Here is a 22,159-nt window from a genome sequence, read left to right as displayed (position 1 = left end):
TAAGAGGCTGGTTCTAAAACTAAACTTAAACACAACTTTGGTCCAAGTCTAAGAGGGGAAAACGAAAAAAAACACCTGCCCAAAGGCTATAGCGCATTTACGGTCCGATTCTCCATAACACTGTACACCTCAAAATGATATCAGACCACTCTGCTGCATAAGACCTTCTACTCTTTCAAGTCATAAAAAATGGATATATGGCAGCTGCCCCATGTGAATCTAATTAAATCCCATGCCCGCTTGTGCGTGCGTGTTCACGGGCATACACACACATGTATATATATGCTCTCCTTGTGTTAAAGAGTGAGTGTTGGCTGGCTATGCTGGCGTTGGGATATACATTGAGTCTGCATGTCTGGGCTGCACACCACCTCCAGGTGTTCTGGCCCCCTGCACTCTCATTCTACCTCTGGTGGAGCCACGTGGGTCTGAGTGCAGGTGCAGCCTGCCTGGAGGACCATGAGAGTGTCCGTTGTTCCTGGCCACACATGTTGAGCTGCAATCCAAAATCAGAAGGGGCTGATTCGGTATTAAAGATTTCTCTGTTGACGCTATGCCATCGATGGACGTGGTGGTGTGCCTGGTCTAGGGCTACCGGGCATTAATCTGAATTTAATAGCGATTGATTGATTTTTTGCATTAAACGATCACCAAACTAATATAATCAAATTTTCATTAACTTTTTGACCATTTTGTGTATTTTTTTAAGGCGTAATTCAGAGTTCTCAGCTAAAGTGTTTTTTGGGAGAGACATGTGGAATAAATACATCATGTTTTAAAAAATAATCGTTTTGAATAATCGCGATTCCAATATTGACCAAAATAATCGTGATTATAATTTATTTATACAGTCGAGAAGCCCTAGCCTGGTCCGCAGACACACTGCAGTCATTTTCGTGCGGGCATGTGCATATACAGGACATCAGTCCAGCAGTCCAGCGCCAAAGTTAATAGCCAATATCCGCCATCACTAATAAAGACCCGAGGGAGCCTATTAACTATATGACGCTACGCTTTACGTCTTCCCTAGCACTTAAACCTTATGATGAATGTGCACGGATCAACTCTAGAAAGCATTCAGTTTTCTTGCCCAGTAATTTTTTGGCGGAGGTGGTTCTCGCAGTAAACGCGAATAATTTAATCATAATTTACATAAGGGCCTTCAGATACATATGGAACCGTGAAACAATATTTTCTCTGTGAGGCAATTAAAAGAGGTCTCCCTCTTTGTGCGTTTGGCGGACGTGCTCCCAGTCAGGGTCTCTCACCGGAGTTCATGAGTTTCCAGAGCTGGTCGACGAGGGCTTCGGTGCAGAGCGCCGAGTCCGTGTCCTTGGTGAACGGGGGGTTGGTCGCCAGCATGCCCAGGATCTTGTGCCTGAGGGGAACGAAACCAAAGGATAACAGTGAGGGATGAGGAGGCAGCCCTGGGGAGGAGGACTGGGCAAACTGGGACTGAGTCAGCGTTGAGGTAGATGAGGTCATGCAAGGTTGCTGATTATTAAGCATTTACAGACATTATAGAGCCAACTGAGGAAAATATATTATAGTAATATAAGTATAATTATTATTATAATAATGTATTAAGGTTTGAAAGTGCTGATAAAGGCCCTGTATAGCTGAACATATGACCTTATCTTAGCAATAACCATGAGTGAACTAGTGATCACCCAGTGTTGCACAACGGACCGACAGTGTTAAACGGATTGTGTTCAACAATGTGTGTGGCAGCAGACGCACAAAAGGAAGAAGAAGAAGCAGAAGAAGAAGAAGAAGAAGAAGAAGCAGAAGAAGAAGAAGAAGAAGAAGAAGAAGAAGAAGAAGAAGAAGAAAGGGTGAAGTGCTTATTGATGGAACGGATTGTAAGGTGGGGCTTCGTTCAGCCCCATGAGACCCACCTGACCCAGTGGACCGGATCATTGTGCACCATGTCCATCAGCCAGTCCATCTCCACCGAGCTCCTCTCCACTAGAAAGACGAAAGCACAGCGTTTACTAGCACACACACACACACAAGCAGAAACAGAAGCATTCTCTAGGACCTGGGGCAGCTGCTGCTCTTTCAAAGGGGTCATCCCTATGTTCCCCGGGTGCAAAGGGTCAGGGTCAGGTTTAGGGTTATGGTGAGGATTAGGGTGAGGGTTAACCCTCACCCTAACACTAACCAATCGGAGGCGAGACATTCTAACCAATCACAGTCGAATCAGAGGTGAAAAAGGCGATACTTAGCCCTACCATCCTAAGAAAAAAAGATTTACTCGCAGGTTACCCGGTCACATACAAAGCGGGGAACATAGGACCCGGGGAACATAGGACCCGGGGAACATAGATACGCTCCCCTTCCAAAGAGGGGAAGCTCATTTTCGGCCTACATCATATTATCAATTTATTTATATGTAACTTCTGCATCTCTGTTCCTTTTCGAGGAAATGCTCTGTGACCCTGTCATACCAACTAGCTGTCTTTTCCAGTGACTTTGCCATTGTCCTCTCAATGGCCAGCAGAGCTAGGCTCCTTAAACGGCCTTGGCCCATTGGGTTACGGCTGTAGGACTAGAGCTGCTTTAAACAGGAGAAGCTCCTTTCTACACCTTCAGATGTAGCTCCAATTGTTGCCACTAATGAGAACAGTTTGTAAAGCGGAGGCAATGCACTGTCAAACTCCATGTCTTTAAGTAACACCAAGAAATCACACAGCTTTCCCCTCTCACCCTGCAAGTCCTGATCTGAATACAGGACTTGAAGTTCAGAGCGTCCTTGGGAGGGACATATTCGCAGCATCACCAAATGACTGTCGACTTTCGACGCACTAAAAAAAAGCTGTTCAATGCAGCCCCATTGAAGGGGTTGGTCGCTGAGCTTCAACAGGCAAATGCACTGTGACGCTACGGGAATGGATGAGTAGAAGGAAATCAAGTCAGTCGATCTGCGATAAGCAGCTGATTCTGAACAAACTCGTCATCGAGATGGATGTATACAAATGCATTTTTAGTCAATGAAGGGTTAACACCACAGTATTTATTTGACCATTTAATTTTTTACATTTTAGGGGAAGCCGAGCTTCCCTTGCAGTCTTAGAGAAATCGCCACTGTCTAGGACACGCCCCAAAGAAATATTCACCCCGATACATGCTGGTGGTGTCTAATCCATAGTGTGTGTGTGTAAGGGAGTGAGAGGAAGAAAGTGTGTGTGAGAGCATGAGAGAGTGAGTGAGTGAGTGAGTGAGTGAGTGAGTGAGTGAGTGAGTGAGTGAGTGAGTGAGTGAGTGAGTGAGTGAGTGAGTGAGTGAGTGAGTGAGTGAGTGAGTGAGTGAGTGAGTGAGTGAGTGAGTGAGAGAGAGAGAGTGAGAGACAGTGTGATAGAGAGTGTGTCAGAGAGTTAGAGAGAGAGTGTATCAGAGGTTGAGTGTACCTCTGGTGTAGTCAATCACAGCCTCCAGGGCGGCGACGCGGACGTCCACAAAGTGTCCGTACTCGGCGTAGGACTTGAAGAGCGATGGGTCGCTGGGGATGTGGCCGTTCTTCTGCAGCTGACGGATGGCTTTCAGACAGCTGTGAGAGGGAGAGCGCGAGAGCGAGAGAGAAATAATGAAAAACAGAACCACCAAACGATCAAAAGTAAAAGACGGAGACAGACATATGGGGTCAACAAGACTGGAACCTAGTCCTAGATCAAAGCAGAGCATGGCCATGTCATTGGGTCAAACGATTCCCTCCACACACACGCATACGCACGCACACACCCACACACACACACACACACACACACAGAGTCAGCTCAGCAGCGCTAGTACCTGACGGTGATGGTGTTGCGGAAGCTGGGCAGCAGCTTCTCCATGTTGAGGAAGCGCGTGATCTCCTCGAGGATGAGCCTGACGTCCCCGTGCAGGTTGTCCACCGTGCGCACCTCGTTGCTGATGCTGATGGCCGGCGTCAGGGAGTTGGTCAGCGCCTCGATCAGCTCCGCGCGGTAGTAGTTGTCCGAAAACTGGGAGGACAAAGAGGGGGCGAATGAGTGTGAATGAGAGCAAGAAGCAGATTTGAGTGAGTGAGTGAGTGAGTGAGTGAGTGAGTGAGTGAGTGAGTGAGTGAGTGAGTGAGTGAGTGAGTGAGTGAGTGAGTGAGTGAGTGAGTGAGTGAGTGAGTGAGTGAGTGAGTTTCTATCTGTGTGTATATGTAATACACATGCCTGCCTACAAGCCGTTTCAATACATGGTCATGTATCTACGTTGTTTAATCAACCTCTGGGCTAGAGTTATATTTAACACACAAACACCTTGTTTTTCCTGTTGTCGTTATACTTGATGAGGTCGAGGATGAAGTTGAGAACGTCTTTAGGACACAGGTTGTGGACATCTCTCAGCAGCGCCATGGCAACAGGCATCGTCTAGACAACGACACATGAAGGGAATACTGCAGTGATAAATATATACACTTTAGGATTTTGCCAAACAAACGTTGTCATTTGAAAGCTGAAAGGAATGTGGGAAGTGTGTGTGTGTGTGTGTGTGTGTGTGTGTGTGTGTGTGTGTGTGTGTGTGTGTGTGTGTGTGTGTGTGTGTGTGTGTGTGTGTGTGTGTGTGTGTGTGTGTGTGTGTGTGTGTGTGTGTGTGTGTGTGAGATAGAGTGTGAGTGAGTGTGAGAGAGTGAGAGAGTGAGTGAGTGAGAGTGTGATAGAGAGTGTGTCAGAGAGTTGGAGAGAGAGTATCAGAGGTTGAGTGAGTGAGTGAGTGAGTGAGTGAGTGAGTGAGTGAGTGAGTGAGTGAGTGAGTGAGTGAGTGAGTGAGTGAGTGAGTGAGTGAGTGAGTGAGCGAGTGAGCGAGTGATCGAGCGAGCGTCCCTCCCACCTTCTGCAGGAAGTAGCTCTGGAAGCTGATGAAGTGGTTGGTCTTCACGATGTTGGGGCAGCTCTTGCAGCAGAACATCCTGGTGAACAGGGACTTCATGGCCGGCGGGCCCTGCCACGTGCTCACCATTAGGTTAGCGATCTGTGGAGCACAACAGAACGGGGGCTGACTTCACCGGCAAGAGGCCTGGCCATGTGGTCACATGTGGTCACGTCTACTACAGCTCATTACTGCACTTTTGTACACACAGCATTACAACTTCTGATGGAGGCAGCAGGGCAATATGATGGTCAAATTCTGTTTTTAGCGAAGCATAATTACTATCATTTGAAGAAGTAGTCTGAAGGATTATTGCAGACTTTTCCACCTAGTGTGTTGGCGTTCAAAATGTTATAGCTTAAAATATGAAGCAACACAAAAGATTTGTGGTAACATTTCAGAATTCTGGGCGACAATCGAGCACAATTCCCGATCACAGATACAGATGCTCAAACAAAAATATGACAGCACTGTGAAAAACCTACGCTTTCAGGGAGAAACTAACTTGAGCAGGTCACTGTAAGAACCCCCCCCCCCCCCCCCCCCCTAACGCTAACCACAACCACAGGGTGGGCACAGGGTAATGGGTGTCAGATGTGCAAACACGACGTGCAGCATAACAAGCCATTTACACAAAACAATATATCCCAATAACATGGAACAAATCAGACGAAGCCACAGAAACAACAATGAAAACCAAGGGTCAACAGTCGGCCAGACAACAGCCAAACTCGCACACAACATCACCACAGAATGGCAGAAATGGAGAACGAGAACAGGGAAAACAAGAGGAAAAACAAGTCATGCGTCGAGATATAATAGCTACATTCAGAACAAAAAACACGACATTTGGCGAATGCCAGAAGCGATACGGGGAATGTGGCGCGCTGGAGTGAGCGTTCACGTGCACACAAGCGAGCGGCATATGGCACAAAGAGTCGTGTCTCTGGTGGTTCTTTGGTTTCCAACAGGATATTGGAGGGGGGATTTGTGTTAATGTGGTAATATGGGTCTCCGGGTCAATGGCAGAGGATGTTGTCATTAGGCCAGACCAACAGAGGAGGAAGGAGGCGCCGGTGGTCAACAGAAATCTATCGTACTCCTTCTATTGACTTACGCGTGTGTGTGTGTGCCTGGAGAATATCAGCGTTTTTCTTCTGTGATCCCCTCAGTGTCTGCATGTGTCACGGGTCATGTTTTGTCACCACACCAATCAATACAAATGACCTCCCAAACAAGTGTACTGAATCTTTTAACAGTTTCTCAGAGTAGCGCTCACTATAGGCCATGCTGTGTGATTCGGTCTGAGACCACGCGTGATTGGGAGTGAGTAAGAGCATAGCTATCAGTCTATGATTAATGGTGTGTGTGTGAGTGTACAGAATTCAAAGAACATGGGGGGGGCGGGGGGGGGGGGTTCTTAACATCAGCGGCCCTAATGAAAGAACCGAAACACTGGCATCCAAAAGCTCCGTTCACTTTTACATGTTATGAAAATATTGGTTCAGGTGGAACTGGAGAGGAGGTGAACCCCAATGGGGTTTAGGTTAGAATATGCCAAATCCGCGGAATAGCCTTTCCCGAAGTGAGAAAACAGGATTATGCAGAGGACTCAGGATACACAAGTGTGGGTTTGGAAGAATGGGGAGCTCTGCCCGGGTGGCCTTGAGTGTTGACTGAATGCCATCGGGCGTAAAGGCATTGTTGGAGGGGCTCCTGGTGTACCTGCAGGACGACTCTTATTTTAGGGACGATAAAGACGGCGTGAGGAGTTGTACAAAAAAAAAAAAGAAAAAAAAAAGAAGTTTTAATGTAAAACTAATGTGTTTTAATGTTTCTTTATTAAATCTAAGGATTTATGATAGAAAACAACTGCCTTCTCCTTAGCGGCATACCTAGTAGCGAGCTCGTCCACTCTGAGATATTGACGGCTGAATTCCAGAATGGGGAACAATTAGAGATATGGATTAGCTAGAAGTCACTTCCTGTCATATGTCTGAAACTCTCTGGCTAAGCAACAGGTGTATAGCTCAGCCCTGTTGGGCGGAGTGAGGTAGCCCAATGAATCATCAGGGTCAGTCTATGCAACAGGGAGACTGCAGTTACTGACACATATTCGATTAATATTAGTTGTTTGACTGTTTAAGAGGGTCTCATAAGAAGCTTCTGCACATACAAACAGACCACCATCATGTGGAGCACACATTGCATACATTCACTGGCACATTGACAATACACAACGTGCATCAGGATTAATTCAACATGTACGGGGGCAGATGTGAACGTCAACGGTCAAAGGTTAAAGTTGACCTATTATACCACCAGGTGTGATTGTGATGGGCCACTACAAGCCTCTTCTGACATCACCAGTGGGCGTGTGCACCTAGATGTATGACGGATAGATGAGCAGCAACGTTTGCCACAGTCCACTGGGTGGTAGACTGATCCATCCAGCACACATCTAGGTGGACACGCCCACTTGTGATGTCAGAAGAGGCAGATTTTCCAAACGGCTTGTATCGGCTAATCACACTCCTGGTGGCTTGCGTCACCTTTAAGGGTTCCATGAAACAATGTCCGCTGTGTACATGGAGTCCCAGTGCCCCCCAAACAGAGTGGGGGACCCCTGGAGCAGGAGGGAAGGGGGCATCCCCCCTTAGCAGTGCTCACCTTGGCCAGGCAGAAGCAGGCCTGCATGCGGACCCTGTAGAAGCACTGCTCTGTCTCCAGGATGTCTGTCAGCGCCATCCTGGAGGCCGGCGTGGGGAACTTCTCCAGCGCGGAGATGGCCTCCTCCTGGGGGGAGCGGAGGGAGGGAGGGAGAGTGTGTGAGGACGGGAGGTCGGCGGGTGGAGGAATGGGCGCAAAGACAAAAAGTTAGACGGGGGATCCGTTGTGGAGGGAGAGTCACTGCAGCCCTGGATTTATTTATTGTATTCATTGGGCTTCCCCTTCCAACCACTCTCTCCTTGTTGATTTGAGTCGTTGCCTCGAATGTGAAAAGTGCAATATAAATAACGTTTGCTTGCCTTGATTGGTCTTTCGGAAGGTTTCTGTATGCAGCGATTAACTTTTTTTTTCTTGATTTTTATTGTTTTACTTCTGCTGGGTCCCCAACATCTTTGAGCCGGTAGGGGCATTGTCATGCCCCTACCGGCTCAAATCTAATTTTCTAAGTAGCGACTCAGTTCGGGGGTCACAACAGAATCCAGAGGACAATAGCAGAAACTAAAAACTGTTTCAAGATCAAAACAAGAGCAAAAGACAACTACAAACAATAATAAAGAAAATCTATATCCATATCTATAGACAGAATTTGAGCAGTGTGATATTCAACTAGCCCTCCACGTTATACAATCTATATGGTGAAGGGGGCGATAAGCAGCGGGCCTACCTGTGCCACCACATCCCTCTCGAAGCGGAGCTGGTACTGCCACATGAAGTCCGCCTGCTCAAACTCCACCTTCCTGAGGATTGACATGTCGGGGTCGATGCGGATCCACAGGAGAGGCGAGTCAGCGCTGCGAAAAGAGGGGGACGGTTTTAAAACCGCAGACCATTCGGGGAGCGCACAGAGCTGGACATTTATTTTACGTAAATCAAGAAGCTAATCCTTGACTGACCGGCTTAGCTTTGAGTGAGAAGTACACTGTGGAAAGTGTATCATTAACGTAGTGGCATTGAATAAATAAAGATAGCAAGGACGGCAAAGAAATCGCAACCAAATTGATTCAGTCTTGTATAAGTGGACCCAATGCAGAAAAAAACCTCACATTAAGATGTTGAATAGCTAAATAAAATGCCTTTAAAAAGATGATCTTCCAAGAGTGTGGCTAATAATGTACAAGGAAACATAGCTAGCCAATTATTATCATAACAATTATTTCAAAGTTGGAGAATGGCTAGTGAAAAAGAGAGCTAGCAGGTGAGATAGTGAGGGAAGGTTCAGTCTTACTCCATGGCCGACAGATCCATGTCCACCTCTTCTCCATTCATCAGAGGAATCTTCTTCTTCTTGTTGCTGAGAAAGCAAAAGTCAAAGACAAAAGCAGCTTGATAAACGATAACCGTTTTGTCATGCTGAGTTTTGATTGAGCCACTGATAAATGACTGAGGGCAGAGGGAGAGAGCGACTTCAAGGGGCTTACCGTCTGCTCTTTGAGTGGCAGGGGATGTCGTGCTTGAGGCTGTTCTCCTCGATCTGCAGCGTGTGGTTGAATGACCCATCCAGCTCCTGTACCGTCACCTTGATGGGTCCCTGGGGTTCAAGACGAGGAGCGAGACGTCAGCAGTGGTGAATAACGTGGGTGATTGGTTGAAAATGTATAGAACCGATGCAAATTTGCAAATACAACATTAAATCTGTTTAATTTTAGAAGGTTCTGCTGAGATGCTGTAGATTCTCTGTTTCGTTATTTTCTCCACAGCAATGTTATGCAGGGTCCAACATTAATACCTGCCGCCAGGTCAAGTACACTGGCAGGTAAAAAACATAAATGTTTTTTACCTGCCAGAATACTGAAGGAAGAAGTTTTAATTTGATGTGGTGGCTCACCACGTATTTCTGCGTTCCAGAAGAGATGTAGTCCTGTCTGATCTCCAGCTCCAGCACGTTCCTCTTCCTGTTGAAGGCGAAGCTGCCAAAGAACTTCACCACCGAACTCTGATCTCTGTGACGCGGGTAGGAGTTAGGGCCAAACATATCCACGGCTCATGACAAGCAAATCTACTCAAGTTGTAGGGATTAGCGTATTCATTTATAAAATGGCAAGATGCACACAGAGGGCCAAAAAAAAGGAAGAGGATTCTATGCTCTCTTCTTTGATTTAATTTACTGTTGGTTAGTTTGCAACACAGGTGCAACATTTGTTCAACGTGTCACAAACGTATTACACTGCAGAAAATTATAACTCTTAACACAGCGGAAAAGATCATTGGAGCCTCACTGCCCTCTGTCCAGGACATATTCCTAAACCGCTGCAGTAATAGGGCCCAGAAAATAGTGAGAGACCCCTCTCACCCTCTCAACAACTTCTTTAAGCTCCTACCCTCCAAGAAGCGCTATCGCAGTTTAAGATGCTCCACCACCAGGCTGCGGAACAGCTTCCTGCCTCAAGCTGTCAGGATGCTCAATGCACCAGCGTCCTAAATCTTCCCACTGGACTTTATTTATTATTTATTTATTCATCATTGGGACGTTTGTTTGTAATGTATGTGTTCTTGATCTTGATCCCTGAGAAACGCCTTCTCGTTTTGTTGTTCAATCAACAAAATGACAATAAATTTGATTTGATTTGATTTGATATATACACTGAGCTCCTTGCTATACAGCCTCACATGTATTATATGCGTTTCTGGAGGAAGCAGAAGAACAGAACCACCCTGAGAATATCACACTTGGTATATTCCCCTCTGTACGGCGCATGTTGCTGAAATCCTTCAGGTAAAATCATTTCAAAATGAATTAACCATTTCATTGTGCTTTAACTTCCTGAGCTAAACTTGCAGCATAAAAGTAATACTCATAACATGGACAAATTAAAAAGGGCATGTACATTTAGGCATACTCGCTTCTAGATTACAATGACCCAGTATGCTTTATTTTTTTAATCTTTTTTTTTTTTATGGAAATAATCTATTTAAAAAAATATTCAGAATCGAAATTGAATCGAGAACAAATAAATTGCAGTGCATTGATGAATCAATATTTTTACCCAGCCCTATTAGGACGTACAAAAAGAAAAAAATCTCAAGATGGGAAGGATACACCCATTGCTTGATGAGGGGCCCGATGTCTTTCCCAGAGACGTTGGAGATGGACTTGAGGAAGCCGTGCGTGGAGACCAGCATCTGACTCCACATGTGACTCTGGTATTTCTGAGACGAGGCCGTGCTGGCAAGGCTTAGAAGCTTGTTGAACACCTGCCAAGACGGGATAACGAGTTAGGATATGAAGCTGGGCCATTGATCATTGCTCCAACAATACTGTATACAGCTTTGTTTGCAGTTGACGCTTGTTTTTGTCATCTCCTCTAGCTATATAATGTTCACATCATAACTTTAAAATGGAAGAGTTTTAAAGTTGCGAATGAGCAAATCCACAAGTTATTTGTTGTATTATGGGAGTGAATCACTGACACATGGCTAGGGTAGTTCAGACATCCAGAGCCCCTGAACGTGAAAGCACCTGGGAGGGCGAGAAACCTGTAACATGAGCGGCTCACCTGTAACATGAACTCCATGCTGATGCGGTTCTCGATAAGCCGCATCACCAGGTGAGCCTTGCACTGGAACATCTGGTAGTACTCCCAGGACAGCGTGTGGGGGTGCTTGGTGGAGAAGTGGAGATGGGGAGTGGGACTGAAGGGAGAAGAACGACCAGGACTGTTACAGGCGGTCTGTGACCGGTATTATAAGCATCAGCGTTTCGCAATGTGTGCCTTGAAGAGGTCCCTTTATGCTACTCAATTGCAGCTCCTCCACAACCATAAACAAATAAATTAACTAATTAATTAAACTGGTTAAATTATAGGGATCTGCAATAGCAGAGCAAAATGTCTATAATTTGAAGAAGGAGGTACCGGATTAAATAATTAACTCTTTCAATGTGTAAAATCAATGGTGCATTTGACCTGCTTTCTGAAAAGCTTAACTCATTAGCAGGATTTTTATTGTGTATATATATATATAAAATAATACCATATCATCGAGATGGGATTATTTGATCACGGAAATATGACGTGAATAGGCATTTCTCTCCCTTTCCACTTTCAGCTGTTCAGGTAGAATTTAAGGTAATTAATAAAATAAGGAAGGGGAAACACCCTTCTTTTTCTGTTATTTCTCTGACCTTACTATCAACCTAGCGCACACACACACACACACACACACACACGCACAGGCACAGTGGCTGGCGTGATCAGTGAGGCATTGCTTTGTGTGTGGCCTCTCCTCTCTCTACCTTTCCACTGAGCACATGCAGACATGAACCGCTCTTCAAACCCTGAGCGGTTCTTTCTGGAGCCAGAGGGCTCGCGTAGCACAAACCAACGCTGTGGCTTTGGAGGGGATCCCTGACTTTCTGTTAGGGTGCCCAGAATGACATCCTTCAAACAATTTATGGCCCCAGTGTGAGAAATAAATAATTATTATGTTTTAATAATAATAAGACCACACACCCACACACACACACACACACACACACACACACACACACACACACACACACACACACACACACACACACACACACACACACACACACACACACACACACACACACACACACACACACACACACACACACACACTCCCTGCGTTGGATATTAGTGGATCTTGGATTAGTCTGGGACTGGTTGTTTAATATAAACTGTACAAGTCATCGGTTCTTAAAATAAAAATGACTGCAACCTAGCGGGTGTAATCTGAGAAATCTAAGAGAAAACAAATATGAACCAAAAGTCAAAGATATAAACAGCAAATCGGGCTTGTGTTTTGGGGGGCATGGATCCAGCACACACAGAATTCTGTTACTTCGGTTGTAATTAGTCTCCCACTGACGCCAATATTTGAGGTCTGCCTTGTGTTGTTTGACCTTGCTCTGGATTTCCTCTGCACACAGATAAATTACCATTCCCTTTCCACTTCTAAATAACCATTTCCCCTCCACACAGCTAATGTCCTATTAACTGTTAAAACAGCTAAATTAATATTTTAACTCTCAACAGGGCTAATTAATATTAACTGTCAACACAGCCAAATGGCTCTATTTCCTCGTATCAGCCAAATTACTATTAACTGTCAACACAATTCATTTACTATATTTTCTCTCAAGACATCTTAATGACTTAATTGTCGAGACAGCTTAATAACTATATTAATTGTCAACACAGCTAAATGACTAGTAACTCTTACCGAGGCCAACTGACTATTAACTCTCAACACAGCTACAGTACATTACTCCATTAGACTCTTACTTGTCTTTCTCCTTTCCCCCACTATAGGTCGGGTGCAGCAGGACTCCTCCCGTCTTCAGCTCATACTCCACGATCTTATCCAGCTCCTGTTAAACAACCGGGATAGCGGAGATTAAAACACACGAAGCAGCTGTAAAACACATCATAAACAACAGGATAAACATAATAAACATCATGGAAAAACAGGACAGTCTACTGCCAATACCAGCGAAGGCTTTTCGGGGTTGATATTCACTATCAGGACTATTGTCCTGTCCCTCATATGTACCTCTTTGATCCAGTGTCGGTACGCATTGACCCCGAATGTCTTCTTGAGGTACAGCCCGTAAATGTAGCCGGAGATTCCTTTGAGCACCCACTCATCGGCCCTGCACATAACAGGGGCAACAGCGTTCACTTGCGATGAATTATTTGCACTGTTTATCAAAGTGTATATTAACATTGACATTTACATTTAGCAGTCGCTTTTAACCAAAGCGGCTTACAACTGTTCATACACACATTCAAGCATAACGTGTGTTTAAATTAATAGTATCGAAGGTGTGAGGAGTCAACCATGCAAGGCGACAGCCAGCTTGTCGAGAGCAGTTAGGGTAGGCCCTCAACCTTCCGGTTACTAGTCAACCCACTCTACCTCCAGTTGATCCATTAACAATTTGACTAATCAGCACTTTAAACCCAGCCAATGTTATTTTCTTTTGAGCAAACAAATTAAAATAGTTTTCACAACATGCCATGAAACACCACAAGAGACAAAGAGGAAGAGATAATCAAAAGCATAGTGCAGGGGGGCAGGGGGAGAACGACTTGTTTCATCCCATCAATGTTCAGCAATGTTCCTTCGTCTTCACGGTGGGCCCCGTCGTCCCCATCACGTGGAAGGTGAACCGATGGGAGGGGCTCCAACGCGAGTTCATCCCCTAGGCCACTCGCATGGAAGAAACGCAACGTGGCAACCCAACACAAGTCTTTTATCAGGGCGGATTTATTGGCTTGTTAAAAGCCTCCAAGAAACAATATACACCCTTCAACCTCGGTGGTTTCAAGTATCCGGGGCTTGAACTGAATCCAGCCTCGGCCTGGCTCCTCGAGCAGGGATGAGTTCATGCGCTGCCCCTGTGAGCGGAGGTCCGGAGGCTGAGGCGAGCTCCTTATTCCAACGGCGCTGGGCCGTGCGTGGGTCCGCTGGGAGCTCTGCTCACGGATGACGTTATGAATGATGCTTGGCACCCGGGGAACCGGTGAGGACTTCGGGGTCCTGTCAAGGCGTCCGGCCGCAGGGTTTACGGCCCTTTGCCGGTCGGTGACCTCACCGGCGGGGGTGTGGAAGAGCCAAGAACCACGCTTGAACTTCCAAATGTAAGTTCGGAAGAAAAGAAATCCAACTTTTTTGGTTTGGTTGCATTTTCTCAATGACGGGATTAAATGTGTGTGGGGGGGGGACGTACGGCGTTTGGCCTGCAGGTGGGGCATGGGTCATGTTTGGAGCACACCGGATCGGCCGGGTCTATTCGGTCTGATAGCGGGCACCCGCTCACAATCAGACCTGCCAGGGAGTGTGTAATTATGGGCCTGCTTTAGTCCTGCAGTTGGAAGGAAGGACAGCGTGAGCGGGAGCTTTTGCAAGGACCATCGCTGCAGCAACCAAGCCGCATTCCGTGCTACCGCTGTGGCACGCCGACATGATTTACTGGCACATTGTTATTATTTTCTACGATTAAAACCGCCTTTTTGCCAGACACAACCCTGACTACGTCCGCTCTGTACAAGGTACTGTTACAATGTGATTCATGCAGACGTTTAAAAAAGGCGTTTGAGGTGGTAAACACAATGCAAAGCGGGACTGTATTTGATTACAGGTCCCGGATTGAACCCACCTTTGTCTATTAATTGGTAGCAGACCGCGCCAGGGGTTTCACACGCTCACTCACTCCAGGGGTCTCAACACACACATAAGTGCAGAACGTGTTTAAATTAATAGTATCGAAGGTGTAAGGACCTCGAGGTGCAAACGGGGAGATAGCCTTATGTGACTGCTTCCATGACGTCTGCATTCTGGTGCCGTCATGTCTCAATAAGGCGGCTGTCAATTTTTTTGTTCTGCGATTTCAGGCTTTTAGTAAAACAACTTAGGCACCATAGAAAGAAACCGCCATTTGTAGGTTTCTCAAATAATAACAATTATTTCCAAAAAAAGGATTTGTTAAAAATGACATGGCCACAGATTTGACAGAAGAATGAGCAAATGGACAATGAGCTATGAGACGGAAGACTTTTCAGCCAAAAGATACAACAATACTCTCCAGTCGCCAGGCCGCGACAGATGATTTTGACGGTATCGGACATTAAATAAATAGCGGTCATAACACTGGTTTAGAGGAACAATGACACAGCGTGGTTATGATTATGTTCCGCCGTTTGGGTCCAATGTTTCAGGAGAGATGTAACCCTAGCCCTGTTCCTTTAACCAGTACAACATGGCAACCACACGGGCTCATCTCTCTGCCAAGATAAAACAAAAGCACCCTCTCTCCATCTCCACAAAAAAAGCAAAGTCTCTCGACCCACGCCAGTCGCGACTGTGAAAAACCTCTGATGAGATGTTAGCCACATGGTCCAACTTGATATAACGGTCCTTAAAGTTTAGGGGCCTGGGAGAGGCAGCGGAGGCAAACAGAAAGTACGACTCTGAAGAGGAGGAGTTGGGAGGAAATGAGGGGGCATCAGGCCAGGAGAGGGGGAGACACAAGCCCCATTGTTTGGGGGTGCAAAGAATTTCAGACTCCGGTCTTTGATGCTCAAACATTTCTCTAAAGACTGGAGACGGGATCAGAGGCTGTCGAGGGACATGCCCACGTGTCTCACGCACACACTCCCACGCACGCGCACACACACACACATGTATATACGTGTTCAGCCAGGCCAATGCTGGCATCAACATCTGACTCCCCTAGTTGGTAGGCCGCCTGGCTGTCATAAATCTCTCATCACCAGCCGTCTAAGCGGGGAAAGGTTCCCACAATGCTTTCCACTGCAGCGAGGAGAGGAACCGTTGTTGACATTCACAGCTCACACACGTTTGCACTACGAAGACAGAGGGTCTAGTCAACTTTATGCCGGGAGTCGCAGCGAACGGTGAAGCCTCCGTGAGAATAGGATGCGGTCTGTCACCAAAACGTGCACGTAACATAGGCATACAGCGGCCAAGTGAGACATGATCATGTACCTCGTCTATGTTAAAGTGTCTTGCCTAGCGCAACTGGAAGAACACTGCCGGGCTAAGGGGTTTGATTTCCCCCCCATGCCAGGCATGCATGCACTTTATTGTCAGATGTTTTGTACAAAAGCTTCCACCAAATGGCTTATATCATCCAAGAAGTGAATACATAGAAGTATTGTATCAATGATGACATCAGTTGTCCTTTTGTGCATTTGACCCTCAAAGGCGTGCATCCAATGTAGGGATGCACCGAATATTCGGCCACCGAAAATGTTCGGCCGAAAATGGCCCAAAACATAATGTTCGGTTTCGGCCGAAGGAGTAAAAAGGCCGAAAATAATACACATAATACACACATACATTAAAAAAAAAAAAGAAAAAAAAGAAAAGGTTTTACTCATTTATTTAAAAGGTACATTGTTCTTAAATTCTTGCTATAAGGTCTGCTCGAATGTTAGAAAACGTTCAGTATTAAATAAATATTTTCTATCAGATTTGTAATTGATTTTTTTCATTGAAAAGCAAGACAAAAAAGTTTATAAAGGACATTTAATTGTTTGATTTATGCAATGGTGAAAAATTAAAGCAAAATGAATGAAAAACAGCAAAAGCCACATTCGGTGTTCGGTTTCGGCTTTCGGCCAACTGTTTCAGTATATTCGGTTTAGGTTTCGGCCAAGAATTTTCATTTCGGTGCGTCCCTAAGACGTCATACGACGTGACAATCACATGCATTTTCCTGCATCGCGAAGGCCACTGCGGGGGCCATGACGCAAGCGCACGGGACTCACCAGGACATGCGGGAGATGAAGCAGCCAAAGAACTGTTGGGCCAGGGCCTGGGCCAGGCAGCTGCGCGTCTGGGGGGTCTGGTCGATGATCATGCCACTGTGGAGCATGTTGGTGCTGTTGGCCCAGAGAGACGAAACACACGAGTCAGACATGGGGCACAGGACCAAGGGCGCCCGCAACACAGGCAACAGGGATCCATGGATATAATGATAGGAGGGAGATGACATTTGGAGCGTTGTGGGAAGATGAGTGGGAATAGCGGGAGATTGATGGGTGTGGGGGAAGGAAGAACGAGGGAGGGGGGAGTAGAAAGACGGGAAACTGAGACGTTGGAAATCGATTTGAGTCATCTTTAATAACAGGGGGGGAGGTATTAACTCGTCAATCTGTCAAATCTCTGGGCCGCACACGCTGCCTAGGTTTCTACCCTGGCTTGACAGCATGTGTTGAGGTTACCATTTTATCAGGAAAGTGACAGAATAATATTAAATAACACAAAATCAACATATCATCTTGACTGAAATCGTTCTAAAAATAAACTTGAATACGACTTTGATAGTTTGAATCGACCGCAGGACAAAAGACCCCTCTTTAAACCTGGGTGACCCCCACGTGGCCCCCCACAGCGACACCCCCCCCACCCAGCCTACCTGAAGATACCCATGGAGGCGTAGGCGGACACCTGCACGTAGGCCTCGTCCACGAAGACCGTCTTGAAGCAGGAGTACGGGTAGCGGCAGGTCAGGATCTCCTCGTAGAACTCAAAGATCTCGTGCAGGAAGGACATGGAGTGCTTGAGCAGGGGCAGCAGCTGGGGCAGGCAGAAGTGGGTCACCTGCGGAAAGGGAGGGGGAGATGGTGAGCACGCCTGTAGGGCAGGGATCCAATACTAGCTGTATCTCGAAATCTAAAATAATTCCTGCGTTTGGTTGTGTGGGACCTACGGATCTCCAAACCTACATTTGGATGAAATGAAACATAAAGGTGGGTCCTAGTGTACGGATTGCAGCTATACCTCGCTTACATGCAAGGAAACCCCAACTCTTCTAGAACTTCAGCCTGTAAATCATTGGAGACCTTGTTCTACTCTTCACTGAAATCACAATAATCGCTGTCCTTTATCTAACCACAACAAACTAAATGAGAAAATGCTCTCTCTTTTGCTGTTGTAAGAGGGGCTATTATGCGACTGCTTGACAATCATCCTAGAAACATTGAGCTGTTCAACTTTACATTATTTCCAGCAGGTTTCTAACTAATGAAACACATCAACCACAATGTTACCTTGGTCTCAACTCTTTTTTGCCACTGTACAAACAACGACTTGGTAGACACTGACACCTTGTGGCCATTTGGATTACAACGGGGGGGACCGTCACACCCACCTCGTGCATGTAGGGGTCCACGAGGATCTCAAAGGGCCCCACGGCCAGGGAGATGTTGGGGGCGGCGGTGGGGATGGGGAGGACGTAGCTGAAGGTCTTCTTGCGCATGTCGTGGGTGTAGATGGTCTCCACAAGGTCGCCGCAGGACACCGCCACCATGGCGGCGTCCACGGTGATGTCCAGCTTCCACGTGCACAGCTCAGAGTAGGAGTCCACGCACGGGAACCAGAACCTTTTGGCAGGGAGGGGGGAGAGTCAAGCTGATGAAGAAGCTGGCTTTCAGGGATTCCTGCATGTCTAAATCGCAGGAATGTTGCTCCATATGCATATCTATGACTCAAGTTTATTTATAAAATAAAGCATTTTGAAAGAGAAAGAATGATAAGGTATTGATTTAACAGCATGCTGTTGCAATTATTTGAAACCGCACTGCATGAATAAAACAGCAATTTACCATACTTAAAAAAATACAATAATTTACAATAGTTACAATACTGTCAGAAATCGTAGTTGTACCGTATACCATGCCATTTAAGAAACTGAAAACATTTCTTTATATATATATATTATGAATGCACCACTTCGTTTTTCTGACCTAGTAGAGTTCTGGTATCCGAAGGAGAAGACATGTGCCCCCCTCTCCGCCATGCTGCCCTCGACATCGGGCACCACAAAGTGAAGCCCCCCTTTGGGCTGGTCCAGAGAAAACTCGATGTACACCTTCAACACCTTTAGCTCTGGAGAGAGGGAAATAATCAGGACTCAGGTTTGAGGTGCGAGTTGAGCTGAAGCCATTAAGAAGCTTTCAAAGTTTGTAAAGATCCAAATATCATCAAACAATATGGCTTACAATAACACTCTTTATCTGTCTCAGTGTCTCATGGACTCTATTGAAAGGCACGTCTTTGAAGCGTGCCGTCAGCCTAATTGAGCTTTCTCAACTCCAGCTCCATTGAATATATGTTCGTCCGCATGCATCTCTATGGCTGTAGTCATAAATTGTGTTTTTTCAAATCTCGGTTCAAATGTTACCGTCTCCTTGTTTCCAGAGCTCGGAGGGAACCTTGATGACCAGCTCCCCGTGCCCGGCGTCGGGGTCCACCGCACTCACCGCCGCCGTGTAGGCACTGGAGAAATAGTTCAGGTTCCTCCTAAACACACACACACACACACACACACACACACACACACACACACACACACACACACACACACGCAGGGCAGGCAGGCATTCATTTTTAAAAACACTTACAGCGGCAAACCTGATTATCTTCAAACATGTGTTGTTGTCGACATCAGATGTGCATGGTAAACATAGAAGGACTCATTTGTCAACTCAAATTCTAGCTGAATGCTGATCATGAAAGCAGGTCTGAGCGGCCGTCAGAAACAAGGTTATTGCAGAAGCTTTGCATTTTATATTCGATTTTGCCCACCCAGCCAGCATCTCACTGTATTTGATGGACACAAATACAACTCAATAGTCTGCATAAATTGTCAATAGGGTAAGCACGGTGCTGCTATAATTAGAGCACATCACCTTCCGAGTAACAACTAGCAATATGTTTTTTCTGAGCAGGCCATTTTTATTTATTTATTTTTTATTGTGGAAAGTAAAAAATACAACAATGAAATCGGTGGTTTATTTGACGTCACTTACTGCTTGGACTCATGGTGGCAGACCTCGAGGGTTGGATCGTTGTAGATGAACGGCGCCTCGAGTTCGTTGACTCGGACTCGATAGATTCGACATTGTTTGCTGTTGAGCTTGATCCTGTTCAGGTTGACCACCGTGGGGAATATGGTAAGCTCCACATAACCCTATCAGAGGGGAACAGGGAATGATGCGATGGAGATTAGAAGAGGTACACAGGGAAGAGGAAAAATATAAATGTTTATAACACTGGCTATTTGTAAGTCTGTTGCAGGACTGCAATGAAGGAGATTTTAAACATTCTATAATCAATTTACTACATTCAGAAGTCTACATGCACGTCTACATTCATCTAAAGATATCTTTAGCTGCATCAGAACCATAATTACACTGTTATCAGTACACATTTTTAATAAGTAACATGCTTCAACATCAATTGTTTGCAATGGAAATATATAATTGGAATATTCTGGCAAACCAATGTCATCACTTGCAATCTTCACAAAGTCTTATCATTGCTACTGTTATAGTTGCATAGAGTAACAAATGTGTTATTGCTACCGGCTGTGTACTTACAATAACAGACTTCCTCTGGAAATTGATGTTGTTGATGCAAACCACCTGGTGCGTCGTAAAGACAGAAATATAGAATGTGAATACACACAGTTCCTCATAGTAAGGCTATAGTTTATCATAAACCGCATTGCCATCCGGTAGCTCCAGATACAACTGATGGTCACTTATTAGCATCCATGTGCTTGTAAGGATCAATTCAATTCTGCTTTCAAAACAGTAAAAGGAAATACTTATAATTTAAAAGGACGCGGGCTCTCGAATCCTTTATCCTTCTTCTTGTTCATCTTCGCTTGATGTGGCGGCGTTGGAGTCCAAACATACCGGGACTACAGGAGGGATGTGCGGGTCCGGGGTGGGTGTTTACATCGGGACGCAGCTCAGCTGTTTACATACAAAGTTCAGCACTTTCAAATCCCTATACCCCCATTGAAACTCATCAGACATCAGCGATCAGACAAGAAGAACAACTGCCTTACAATGTGTTGACCTGTAATCCATACGATGTATTATTTTCATATAAAACGATGGTTACGACAATGTAGCTGAGCTTATGTTGGCAGAAAGAGTGCCTAATGCTTTTGCTTCTGCATGTATCTCACAGTTGAATGCAATCCATCTGCCGGAATTACAACGACGTTCTTCCAAAAGCAATTCAAGCGCAATTACTAATGACAACCGTTGTATAGTTTAATACAGTAGAATATTGCAAACGCTGCTGCAGTATCGTCAAAACACTGAAATATAACTTGATAGTCGGCTTACTCACAACAAAATGATTGCGCGGAGATCGTGTTCGGCCATTTTGTTTGTAACCTTTGACCTCCCGCGCGAAATCTAAATTATTTTATTTTGGAAAACATATTATTCCTAAACATATTACCAAAACATCCGTACTATGAAGTCGTGACCTTTTTTAATTGAATAATAAAATAAAAAAATATCTACAAGTATTTTTTTGTTTCTACCGGTTATTTGGTTTGAATAAACGACATCGCTAGATGGCACTAAAGCCTCTCATGTTCAACTCAATCCAGACTGATTTCTGTAAGGGATTCGACCCTGCCACGGACAATGAGCAGAGCTCTCAAGTCTCACGCATTCGGCGTGAGATACACGCAATTCAACCCCTGCACACGCTCACATACCACACTTCTTATTTCTCACGCAGAGAAATTCCCAGGATAGCGCCCACCAGAGATAGTCTTGCGCTGCTATTTAACAGTGGTAACAGGTCTCCATCCACACTCCGGGTTGGAAAAGCAAAAGCAATGTAACAGCTATGTCATTGTTATGTTTGTTTAATTAGAAGAGGTAAGCAGGAAAAAGGGAAAGTCATTTTGGGAAAAGTATATCAGGAAGGAAGAAGGAGAGGTTTAGGAGTGGGGCTGAAGCCTTGTCAGTTAATGGCTGTATTGGTCTTTTTGGGCCAGAGAGACGTTCTCCCATATCAGTACAGACAGCCATGGGCAAAAAGGCCAGTCAGGTATCAGATGAGGACTGTGTTCCCAATATCAGTATTATGTATGGGATGCACTATTGGGCCCTGCATCAGACATATAGTTGTTAAATAAAATAGTCAACGCATGCCTTTCTAAAGTGCATGCCTTTTGATTTATTCATCTCTGATTGTAATCTTCAGCAGATTGTGATATTGTATAGCCTACTTACGTGAC

The 22,159-nt window shown here is 45.4% G+C and overlaps 1 protein-coding gene across 4 annotated transcripts in view; it reads right to left on the bottom strand.

Annotated features, from left to right (window-relative positions):
- Positions 1-21,292, bottom strand: part of taf2 (TAF2 RNA polymerase II, TATA box binding protein (TBP)-associated factor) — a 28,485-nt gene extending 7,193 nt beyond the window's left edge. For 3 of the 4 annotated variants that reach the window (XM_056602252.1, XM_056602256.1, XM_056602255.1), the window contains exons 1-24: positions 21,253-21,292; positions 20,721-20,867; positions 20,487-20,541; positions 19,917-20,077; positions 19,289-19,407; positions 18,852-18,993; positions 18,257-18,488; positions 17,522-17,706; positions 16,872-16,985; positions 13,129-13,228; positions 12,861-12,946; positions 11,109-11,244; positions 10,652-10,806; positions 9,440-9,554; positions 9,033-9,142; positions 8,840-8,905; positions 8,279-8,405; positions 7,555-7,680; positions 4,846-4,986; positions 4,275-4,385; positions 3,793-3,986; positions 3,411-3,550; positions 1,899-1,968; positions 1,269-1,378 (exon numbers count right to left, since the gene is read on the bottom strand). In XM_056602252.1, coding sequence (XP_056458227.1) covers positions 1,269-1,378; positions 1,899-1,968; positions 3,411-3,550; positions 3,793-3,986; positions 4,275-4,385; positions 4,846-4,986; positions 7,555-7,680; positions 8,279-8,405; positions 8,840-8,905; positions 9,033-9,142; positions 9,440-9,554; positions 10,652-10,806; positions 11,109-11,244; positions 12,861-12,946; positions 13,129-13,228; positions 16,872-16,985; positions 17,522-17,706; positions 18,257-18,488; positions 18,852-18,993; positions 19,289-19,407; positions 19,917-20,077; positions 20,487-20,541; positions 20,721-20,770 — 2,845 coding nt within the window. In that variant the 5' untranslated portion in view covers positions 20,771-20,867; positions 21,253-21,292. The other variant, XM_056602254.1, reaches the window with a different exon arrangement.
- Positions 21,293-22,159: the final 867 nt, after the last annotated feature.

Source organism: Gadus chalcogrammus, chromosome 11 (genome assembly GCF_026213295.1).
Source record: "Gadus chalcogrammus isolate NIFS_2021 chromosome 11, NIFS_Gcha_1.0, whole genome shotgun sequence".
NCBI lineage: Eukaryota > Metazoa > Chordata > Actinopteri > Gadiformes > Gadidae > Gadus > Gadus chalcogrammus.
Note: the sequence above shows the minus strand (reverse complement) of the source record. Positions and strands in the feature narration are given on the sequence as shown.